Source organism: Fundulus heteroclitus, chromosome 4 (genome assembly GCF_011125445.2).
Source record: "Fundulus heteroclitus isolate FHET01 chromosome 4, MU-UCD_Fhet_4.1, whole genome shotgun sequence".
NCBI lineage: Eukaryota > Metazoa > Chordata > Actinopteri > Cyprinodontiformes > Fundulidae > Fundulus > Fundulus heteroclitus.
Window position 1 is genome coordinate 31,125,588 of NC_046364.1, and position 11,413 is coordinate 31,137,000.

Here is an 11,413-nt window from a genome sequence, read left to right on the forward strand (position 1 = left end):
AAAAAAAACAACACAAAAGACAATAGATACGACAGGAACGTGGTCACATATGAGTAATAAATGTTTCTAAATGATAGATAGTCGTCTGTGATGTTACTTTCCTGCTGGGGCCAGAGGATATACAGCGGAACGGCCACCGGTTGTTTCATTACACAGTTAAACACGGATATTTACATCCACATTACCTAATTATTCATCACTAAACTTAACAGTTAATATTATAAAAATTATTTCTATTTGTTACATTCCAGAATAATGACCGGGAGAGTTTCTAATCTGTATTATTTCTTCAAAATCAGATGCTGCCATACACTAAGGCTACGTTCACACTGCAGGTCTTAATTCTCAATTCCGATTTTTTGTGAAATCTGATTTTTTTGCGTGTCCGTTCACATTTCCAAATATATGCGACTTGTATGTGATCTCCTGTGTGAACCGAATGCGTTCAACCTAAGTGTCCCGCATGGGCACTGGAGGACACGATGACATCACGCGTAGCAAGCGTCCTCAGTGTTTGCGGAAGTAAACATGGATTATAATGCTGGCACGCATTTTGCGGTCATTAATTTATTTTCTAACCGGAGCTTTTCCTCCATTGACTGCTCCTCTCATTGTAGTCCGCTATGTGTCGTCTTTCTTCCCGCTTCTGCATAGCAGGACGCAGAATAGTGACGTTTGTCGAGTAACTGTGACGTACAGGTCGGATAAATGCGACCCGGCTGTACAGACACAGGTCGCATTAGAAAAGATCAGATACGTATCGGATTCAGGACCACATATCCAAGTGGCCTGGGTCGCATTTGAAAAAATCCGATCTGTGCTGTTCAGACTGTCATAAAAAGATCAGATACAGGTCGCATATGGGCAAAAAAAATCGGAATTGGGTCACTTCAGGCTGCAGTGTGAACGTAGCCTAAGATGCATGCTATTGCTTTAAAAGAGCTGGAATAGCTTCCTTGTGTGACATCATGGAAACATCTAAAGAAATCCACCATGATAGCAGGCATATATATGTCTGCTTCATCCTTGGCCACATTAAGATGCTGGTTGAAGCTGATGAATGCGTCATTATTCACCTTGAAACAAGTCTTGTACCAGCATGGTATGAAAGGCCACTCAGCAAAGAAGAAGCCACTATTCCGAAAGCAACACTGAAATCCAGATTATAGTTTGCAAATGCGCTGAAGGACAAAGAACTACATTTCTGGAGGCGTCCCCTGGCGTCAATTTAATGTGACACAGTGAAAGGAAAAAGGGTTATGCATATTTTTTACACAGTGTATGTAAATATCTGGTTCCAACTCCATTTTTTTTCCCAAGGTCGACATAATTTTATTGAGTGGTCTTCAAGAATTGGTCACTCCCTATTTATTTCCGCTGTCTTTTTCATTTCTTAATTTGGTGATTTTCTTCAGATTTTTTTCAGCAGGGTCGGGACGCCTCGCCGCTAATTTGTCAATCGCTGGAGCTGTAAAACACAAAAAACAGTCTGGCAGTGCATTTTTGCAGCTTTACACAGCCGCCTCCTTGGAAACCAGGGCAGAGAGATTTACCGTACATCCAGCCCTAAACGCAGCGTGTTGATAAACACTGGTCTGTAGGCCAGTAGTGGAGTAAATAGGATCGCTTTAAAAGCGGGAGACGTTAACGTTGTATATATTATAACCTATGTTGCCCCAGAAACACCGTATTGACTTTAAATATTATTCTGAAATCTACTTTTCGCCGTTCTATGAGGCATTTCAGAGCTTTCTTTGAAGTTCTTATGAACAACACTGACCGATCGCTGGAGCGTCTTGTAGAGGACGCCTTCTGGGATTGGCTGCGTTGAAGGGGTAAAATGGAGCGGTGGATTTCCCTGTGGTAGTCACAGAACTGGGGCTCGTCAGCCCGACATCCGGCCTGAGAGACGCCTGAAAGGTAAAGAAAACATAATGACAAAAACCTCAGCAACACCCTGAACAATACACCGGTAGTAATCAGGCCAGAATTGCCCTTGAGCTACCTCTACATTTACGAAGACCCAAAAAAAATAATTCAACCATCCTGACGCAGCGGATTTTAAAGCATTCCCTGTCGTGTTGTCATGAATATATTTGACCCCTACAGCCCAAACAAACTGGGTTAATCAGCCATTTAAGAGCTTGGTCTAATCAGCGTAATCTGCTGTAGAGAGTAAGGATCACGAGAGAGAGCGCTATTCAGAGCGATGTGTAGTAGTTGGCTTGAAAACACGCTGAATGTGCCCAGTTGGCCGAGGACCGGCAACACGGGGATCACAAAGACTTCACCAAAAAAAAAAGGCTTTAAATATGACGCATTTCAAAACTGTTAAAAGAAAAACTTTTGGCATTTTTGTAAAAACTACCACACCGCTAAATATTCTTATTTAGCGTTTTCACATTTTGCCAGATTACACCGAGCTTCATTGCACTTTATGGGGGAAAATATGTGAGAGACCAATACAAATTAGCTCATAATCGTGACGTGGAACAAATATCAATCTGAAAAGTGTGGCAGGGGTTTATAATCAGTCTCCTTTACTCTTAACAGCATCACAAAGACACAAGAATACTTTAGGTAGGTCGAAAATAAATTTGTGAAGAAGTTTAAAGTAGTTATAAAACAAGAGGGCTGTTCCTTAGCCGGGAGTTTGAATTCAGTGTTTGTGAGTTATTTATCTAACACTAGGTCTTTAATTAAGCCAGAGCATAAAATGGCCAGGGCTGCACTTAAAATAAGTTTTGAATTTTATGGATATCGATCAATATGATTTCTATTTTATAGATATGCTTTTCTTCTATATCATCCCAGCCCTGGCGTCTACATGAATATGGGTGCAGATAAATACGGGGCAGTCCTGAAGAAGACCCGATCAGACGCTGCAGAACTGTTCAGACCTGGTGGAGGTTCACCTTTCAGCAGGACTCAAGGCCTACAGTCTACAACGGGAGGACTTAGATAAGAGCATATTGACATGTTGGAATGGTCCGCATGAAGTACAGACCTAAAAAAAAATTTAAAATCTGTGACAACACTTGGAAATTAAAGTTAACGGACATCCAATCTGCTTGAGGCGCTAATAGTTTGTAAAGCACAGAGGGGGAAAATTTCTTTAAATCTTTAAATGAGCGAAGGTGGTAGACATTTATGTTGAAAATCTTGCAACTGTAACTTTAACAAAAAGTGATGAACTCCACTAGGCTGAACAAAAACTGGGAGGCCACAGATTTCATCTCTTCATGTGTTAAAACTGTTGAGAACCCTGTAACATTTTCTCTCCAGTCATCCAAAACCCTCTACTTTGGGTTGGTTTATGCCATAAAATCCCAATAAACACTATGAAGTTTGAAGTTGCAACGTGACAAATTGGGAAAAGGATCAAGGCGTGTGGATCCCCCGCATGGTGTGGAAAAAATGAAGGATGTGTTTATGGCCTAAAACTGGGAGGAAAAAAAAGTGGCTTCAAGAAAACCTTTTGTTTCAAGGACAGCCGAGCATCTCCAGGTTTGCTACCCTGGATTTACAGCTTTTGTAGGCTGAACAAAATGTGAATCTTAATCCTGAGGATTATCTCTCCAAAGTCCTGGGAATTAAAATTTTTTATAATTATTAGCATTGTCCTCCTCGCAGACAGAAACGGCAAGAGGGAATAGAAGAAACCAGGAATCAAATTTCTCAGCTTGGAATCATGTGAAGTTGAAAAAAGGTGTTTTTTTTTTTGTTTTTTTTTGTGAGACTCAGTGACAGGAAAAAACCCAAAGTGACAGGAGGCCAACCAGAAACAGTTTTAGTGAAGTGATATTTGACAGACTAAGACAGCAGCCTCGTCTTCCAGCTCTGACAAAAAACCCAGCAGATATGGGAGCTCCAGTTAAAGAGCTCCTTTTTATACGGCAGGAGAAAACAACACAAACCAAATAAAATAAAAATAATAATAAAAAAAAAAAAAAAAAAGTTGATGAGAGCCTGTTTAAATTGAGGTTTTCTGCTCCTCCATCTGGACCAAACAAACTAACAGAGGAAATATAAACAAAATATGCGTCACTTCAACTACAGCGAGCAAATGTTTGAACACAATCCATGTTCATGTGAGCGGTTAGGTAATCACAAGTTATCTTAGTTCCTAAAAACAATAGATAAATAAAAAAAATCCTTCTATAAAAATTAGAATCAAGGCCACACATTTTAGCCTCTGTAAAAAAAACTAAATTTAGCCAGTTTTAAACCTTGTAATTACTTTTTAAAACCAACTTCCTGTTCATGCTTGGAGCTAATCCGTTCCTCCTTTAGAAAGGCTCGTAGTTCTGAGATCTGGTTAGCAATCTTTAGTGCACATTATTTGTTCATTTCAAGTATATTAAGCAAGGCTACTTAATTAACATTAAGTAGACAGTGAAGGACATTAATGACCTCAAGCTTACACCACTTGAACTAATTTATTGTGCATTTAAGCTGTACTTATGACTAATACATTGATGAAAATGCAATCCTTGCTTCCTTTCCGCCGTTTTGTGGACAAATAATGTGTAGCAGAACAGAATATCCAATGCAGTAGTACAATGCAAAAGATTTCTTGGAGGCAACATTTAGAAGGATTTAATATTTAATGTGTCATGCATTCAAGCTCTGCATACCTACAATATATTTGTCCATTTAAATGGACTCTAACGTCCCTTAAGGCCAACACTAGGAGTCTGTCTCTGTTGGCTGTGATGTTAGCGCTCATTAGTGGTGGGAACATTGTGTAATGGCAAAGGAAGATAAGTGTCCAGAAAATTAGGCTTAATCATAATTTATATTATTATAACAACTTATTGTTGCAATAAAATATTTTTCTGACATCATGCAGCCCAAATATAATGTTCGATCAGTCACCTTTAGTGGATTAAATCTAATGCTCCCATTAACAGTGAAATATTGACACTTAAAGTGGATGAAGTGTCGGGTCCAACTTTGCCTTTTGTGTCATTGTCGCTACATTTTGACTCCTTTGTTTTATTTCTAAAGTGTTGCTCCCTACAGTAAAAATACTTGCAAACATATTAATGATAAAAACTCTCCACAGGAGAACTGAGTGTTAAATACTCATTAAGTTAATTTACAGTTAAATGATTTGGACTTTACTTTTACAATACGATTTTTTTTGGCTTCTGAATAGTTTGAACTTCACCTGTTTATAACACAAAGTTACAAAAAATTTACGCCTTATAATTAACTATTGCGCCTGTGCATATTCTCAATCACCTGAGTCGTGGCAACTAAACAGGCTTATTTCTAAAGGCAACTGGACCTCCGCTCAGTTTTTTTTGTGTGTAAATAGATTTCAACACTTTTCTAGGAGTCTTTATGACTTCTGGAAACTCGCAGTTGCACAACCTGGAGTTTGGGAGCTGCTGTTTTTGAGCACATGGAGGCCTCGTACGTCTGAGGAGCTTTCCAAGTCTGATGCAAGCAGCATTGTGTTTTTTGTGTAGGAAACCGCGTTGCTTGATATGAAACCTACCTGGCAACCGGATGCTCCAGGATCCCTCCCATAGCCAAGAAACGACGCCCTCTCTGATTTCCCTGTAACAACACAGAAAGGATGGAAATAAAATCTGCATGGGGTTCTAGTCCGGCGCGTTTGCTGTCTAATAAAGCACAGCAACGCCGTTGTCATCACACCGCGTATTTGGTCCTTGTGGCAGGGTGGGCAGGTACAGTGTCCTGCTGCTTCTCTATAAAACCTGTTAGCAGAGGGAAGCATGAAGCACTCTAGAAACTTCCCGGTAGACAGCAGCGCTGACTTTGGACTTGACAATAATCAGGGGAACAACACCGATTGGGCTTCGCTTAACAACCGCCGCCTCTCGGCTGCAGTCACCTCTTTCCCTTATTATGCCTGAAAAAGGCCTTTTGTGGAGAGCCAGCCTCTTTTCCATGACTTATTCAGTCAATGACTGTTCACTGGACAGCCATCGAGTCAGCAGACTTCACTGTGATTATGCAGGCAATACACTGCAAAAAGGGAACTAAAAGTAAGGAAAATTTTCTTGAAATTAGTGTATTTTTCCTTGATTTGAGGAGCTAAATGAGACTATTTGCCAATGGAATGAGCATTTTTACCCGTAAAATAAGATTATTAGATATCCTGCACTTGAAATAAGATGACGGAGATGAATTGTTCCTATTTAAATGCAAAAATCTTATTCCATTGGCAAACAGTCTTAATTACCTGCTCTAATCAAGGAAAAATACACTGATTTCAAGAAAATTCACTTACTTTTAGTTCCCTTTTTGCAGTGTAACATAACATTCTAGTGACATTCTAGTTTTCTGAGAAAATAAATTTTGGATTTTTATTTTATGCTAAAAAATACCATGAATACATGATCTGTAAAAAAAAAAATCATAGTATGAGGGGTTCACTGTTTAAATTACTTCAATTTATAAACTTTTAAATTAGATTCTAATTTCCTGAGATGCGGCTGTAAACCGGGGATCGTGGTGAGTTTCTATTTTAGGAACTTGGCTACAGCCATTCGCTCTGCAGCATGGGATATATTTTGCCCAAAAGAAAAAAGAACGGAAAGAAAAAAGGAGGACGATCTGCCAATTTGCATTTAAAGATTAATTTGCAGATTTTTACGTTAGGTGACAAATCTCGCAGTCTGAGAGGGACATTTTCTGCCTGACGTATTAATCATTTTGAAGTCAACTCAGCTGTTCTCCTTTACATAACACAACAAAGGTCCAGTTGTCACATACAGCATTAAATATACAAAAAAATATATATTTAATGCTGGGAAACAAACAAACATCCCCATCCTTCAGCAGAACTGCAATAACTCACGCGGATGTCAGCGTGGAAAGGAGGTTTTCAGTGAATTGATTAAGAGAATAACAACAGTCAGAGTCCTTCGATCAGTGTCACATCCAGCGACACGTCAGGGGAGAAATAAACATTTCAGTGCAGAATATACATGAATAATATACATCGCAACATTCAAACTCAGCAGTTTTCCTCTCCTGGAAAAACAAAAACAAACAAATGAGAGCTCCTCGGGGAGAATGATGAATAACGTTAACACCGTCGTGCATTATTTTTTCTGTCACACTTCCAAACATTACAAGCACAGAAACAAGCGTCGGAACTAAAAATCTGTTTACTCTGGGGACCAGGCAAATACTTTTTGCGGCGTTAAAAAGCCCGCGCAGCCCGGATCTTCTGTTCCACAATGACTGATCTGAGCCCCCGTTTCCCGCGAGCACAGGTGAACGGGGGGGGGTTACATCTAAGAGAGCTCGCTTGTGCTTATCTGAGCACTCCTGAAGGAGACAGTTGTTCTGCGTCTGTGCACACCGTCTCTGGGGACGCAGGAAGCTGAGGAAATCAGGGGAGATGGTTTAACCGGCAAAAAGCTGCGTCTCCTCCAACAATAATGCGATACTGTTCTGAGCCATTGCTCTTGCGAGAGGAAATAGGATTAAGTTGTCGGTTACCACCAACGTTCACCATAATGGCAGGATGATGAAACATCTCCTCTGACGAGAATCTCAATTTCTTTACTTTCCGTCCCAATATGCAAAAGTGGCTCAGTAGGAATCTTTTTTTTTTTTTATTATTATTCCTTAGATGTCTCCGGAGAAAAATAAAGGTCTGCTCAAGTGCAAGAGTTAAATATTCATTGCCAGCATGTGTTTTGTCACAGACACTGGTTTCGATATGAATAATTGATGGCCACTGTTGTAATTCAGGCCCAGCAAGCAGGCAGATGTGTCTGTGAAAACACAGACGTAGAATACAAGTTAATGCAAAGAAGCAGAAGTACAGGTCCCCAAGGAAACAACTTAAAGAAAACACAATGCCCTGCTTAGAGGGATAAGAGTCTCTGTATAACACTGGGAAATTCGTTTGGTACATGCAAAAACGGAACTAGAAATAAGTAAAATCTTCTTAAAATCAGTGTATTTGTCCTTGATTTGAGCAGGTAAATAAGATGATTTGCCAATGGAATAAGATTTTTTGCACTTAAAATAGGAACAATTCATCTCCATCATCTTATTTCAAATGCAGGATGTCTAATTATCTTATTTTAGGGGTAAAAATACTCGTTCCATTGGCAGATAATCTTATTTACCTGCTCAAATCAAGGATAAATACACTAACTTTAAGAACATTTTACTTATTTTTGGATCCATTTTTGCAACTCTACATTAAGGAAATGATTGCCTATTTTGAAGTGGGGTTGTGGAAGAAAAAAACATGAGTAGTTAGTATCTTACTGGCATTAGACAGCAGTGAGAATGATCTCCGTTTAGAGAATCAGACCTTTTTCAAGGAACCGCCGAGCTAAGCGAACACACTTGCCAACAGGGATGTTGTCTGGACGGGAAAATAGTAACTGACTCATGCAAAGTGTCCTCACACACGGTTAATTTGAACTGCTTAGTCAGACTGTATTAGATGGAGCCAGTCTTACTCCACGCTGATTATCTGTTAGCTTAACTCTTCAGAGAAGCCAGCATGGCTGCGTGTTGCATGTATATAAAAGCCAGAGTTGTGTGGATGCTTTAAAATATTCATTCTAAGGGTAAATCCAGAATTATTTATGCCCCGGAAAGATTTATGCTCACCGTCATCTTTTAATTGTACCAACATTTTTCTTCTGACCACAAGTAATAATAAGGTTTTGGGGCGGCCCTGCCAGAATCGTGACAGAGAACCTGTGAGAGAGCTAAAGATTAGGGTGATGGCTAGGAGGCCTTCCAACCTGATTAAAATACAAATCTATTAGGGTTTAATTGTCGCAATGCCAATCTAGATTTATCCACTGATTACTATGAAGGGTATAAATATTTTTGACATGCCGTTTTTAAAAAATAAAATCTGAATAAAAACGGATATATTCTTTTGAAACTGACACAACTTTTTCATCTGTCTCATTTACTATCAGAAACAAACTCCTCGGTTAACTAAAAAATAATTTTAAATCTAAAAATGTAATTTCATTATGAATGATTTTAGGCTAAACTGTAAGATTCAGCTTTGCCTTTTGGACATCCATCAAGGCGGTGTAAAACATTATCTCTCCTTATATTTACACTTCGGGCTTTCAGTAAAATTTTAACTATTTTAATCTATCCATTGCTAATCTTAATGATTAAACCCTGTAATGAGTTTAGTTTTTTCAGATAGTCTAATCTAATTCCTTTGACTTTAGCTTTTGAGCTAATCACTGTAGATAGTGCAGTGTGAACGCTATAGCATCACAAGAAATTATATTTGTTTGTATTTAGTATGCAGCTCAAGTGTTTGTTGATAATATTGTTCACCTTATGGAAACAAAGTTACATCTTTCACTAGGCAACACGTAAAGAATATACTGAAGAAATAATTACCTGCGGTAATAGCAAACTTTAGATTCTGGCAATCATATTTAACCCTTTTTCCTAATTCAACAGATGTCCAAAATCCTTAATTTTGCTAGAAATGCAGAACTTTGCAAAGACCTTCTCAAATCAACCAGCTAAAGAAATGGATTCAGCAGCCCGACTATTTCCAGAAACCACCAAACAAAACAAGTAGTGAAGAAAAAAAAACAGAAAGCTTTCACTTCACCTTTTTACGCCAGGTTCTTGTAATTTTGTGTTTAAAATCTGTCCGTGGCAACTGCCTGCTTACAAAGATTAACAGGATTTTCCACACAGATCTGAGAACAACGTATATTTATGCTGCTGGAGTAAAGTAGAACAAAGTGATATATCAAGTTGAACATACTGCTGGGTCGGTCACTTCCAAAGCCGAGAGCCTAAATTAGCTGAACAGAATATCTTGCAGTGACACAATCTCCCATCTGATGCTCAACTGCTGTAGCTCACTGGGAGCAAAATAGGTCACTAGGATCTTTTGAGAAAAGAAAAGAAGGAAAAAACAAAAATCACAAAACAAAATGTTTGATGTTAAACGTTAAACACTTCTTAATTTAAAAGCGCAGGTTTAAACCGCTTATAAAGAGTAGATTGTTTAGACTGTAAGGGAAACACAAGCAGAAAGCTAGTTCTGTTTTTCCTCCTCTGAACAGGCGTGTGTGATCACAGCCTCACAACAAGAGCAACACTAATATTGTTATTATTACGTCTCAGGGAAGCCTATTTGTTCTGTGCAGCCCTATGAGGAGCCGAGCATGTGTTTTTCTTTCTGCTGCCACAGAACTATTAATTAGGCTGCGAGCGGGGCCTGACGGGAAGCAAAATTTGCTGTCGTCCTTAAAACATCAGGAACGGGTAGATAATACAAAAACTACCATGATTAAAACGCTTTAATTACTGCGGCCGCAATCAATCAAATAAATTGTACGAAGCCCACCATCGCTTAGTATGTCCCTGTTCGAATGAAAATTTAATCTCACGAGGGGAAAAGATTTCGTGAGTTCAGATGAAAATGTTCTGTGAGCCTGATAATTAGCATATCACTCAAAGGTGTGAAGGTGTGAGCAATGCTTGCGAGGCATCTCACTTCAAGAGGGAGTCTATATTCATCACCATGTCACAGTGTTGTAAATAACACTTTATTTTAATCTAAATATATGTAGCAAGTCTAGGAAACAAATAGAGCAAAATTAAAACTGTAAAAAAATACGCAAAAAAATTTACTTTCCCATATGACAAGCAAGAACATTTTCCCTATGTCTAAATTTAGATCTTTAACCAGTGGTGGCTTATCAGTCGGGGGAGTTATCCTGATCAAATTGCAGGAAAAACAACAACACACAAACACAGTTAACATAAATTACAAAATAAAAAGGAATTATCACATTCGGTCTTTAAAAAAATGATTTTTCCAACATTCCCATTCCATTTTGGGTTTATTTAGAGTTATCTTTTCGTGTAGGCCTCCTAATTTTAATGTTTCATGAGCGCCGGTCAGAAGAGTGAGTATGTATCGTCTCAAACTTTTGGCTTTCATTCTGGTCTCTAATTGGTTACATAAAGAGTCTGTTTGGGATGCAGCTCTCTGCGCCTGTGGCCAGACATTTTTTTTTTTTTGTCATCACACGTCAATCAAAGTCACACCCCTTGGAGCTTAGAGATACAGGTGCAAACGGCACTCAGACAAAACATGAACGGAAGGGTCAGAAAACAACGACAAGACAGGAGAGAAAGGCCCAGCGAAAGATGTTTGACGCCTCGATGTTTGAAAGCGACACAAGACAGTCATTAAAGTTTCCATTCGGGAGAAAACCTCTCGGTCTAAATAGCTAACGCGCTAGCTGTTATTACCTCGACGCACAGTACGTCCACTCACAACGACACCCACTGCCAGGATAAGCCCATTTTCTGGGGGAAACCCTGAATTGGTAATATTTTTCTGACCTTTATCACAAATAGTCCTTGAAAAAGTGTTTCTGTTGCGTTGAAACTACCGAAT

At 39.0% G+C, this 11,413-nt stretch overlaps 1 protein-coding gene across 6 annotated transcripts in view; it reads right to left on the reverse strand.

Annotated features, from left to right (window-relative positions):
- tcf12 (transcription factor 12) overlaps nucleotides 1-11,413 on the reverse strand; it is a 93,969-nt gene that overhangs the window by 40,803 nt on the left and 41,753 nt on the right. For all 6 annotated transcript variants that reach the window (XM_012855173.3, XM_012855176.3, XM_012855175.3 and 3 more), the window contains exons 6-7: nucleotides 5,507-5,568; nucleotides 1,781-1,913 (exon numbers count right to left, since the gene is read on the reverse strand). In XM_012855173.3, coding sequence (XP_012710627.2) covers nucleotides 1,781-1,913; nucleotides 5,507-5,568 — 195 coding nt within the window. The remainder of the gene's footprint in view (nucleotides 1-1,780; nucleotides 1,914-5,506; nucleotides 5,569-11,413) is intronic.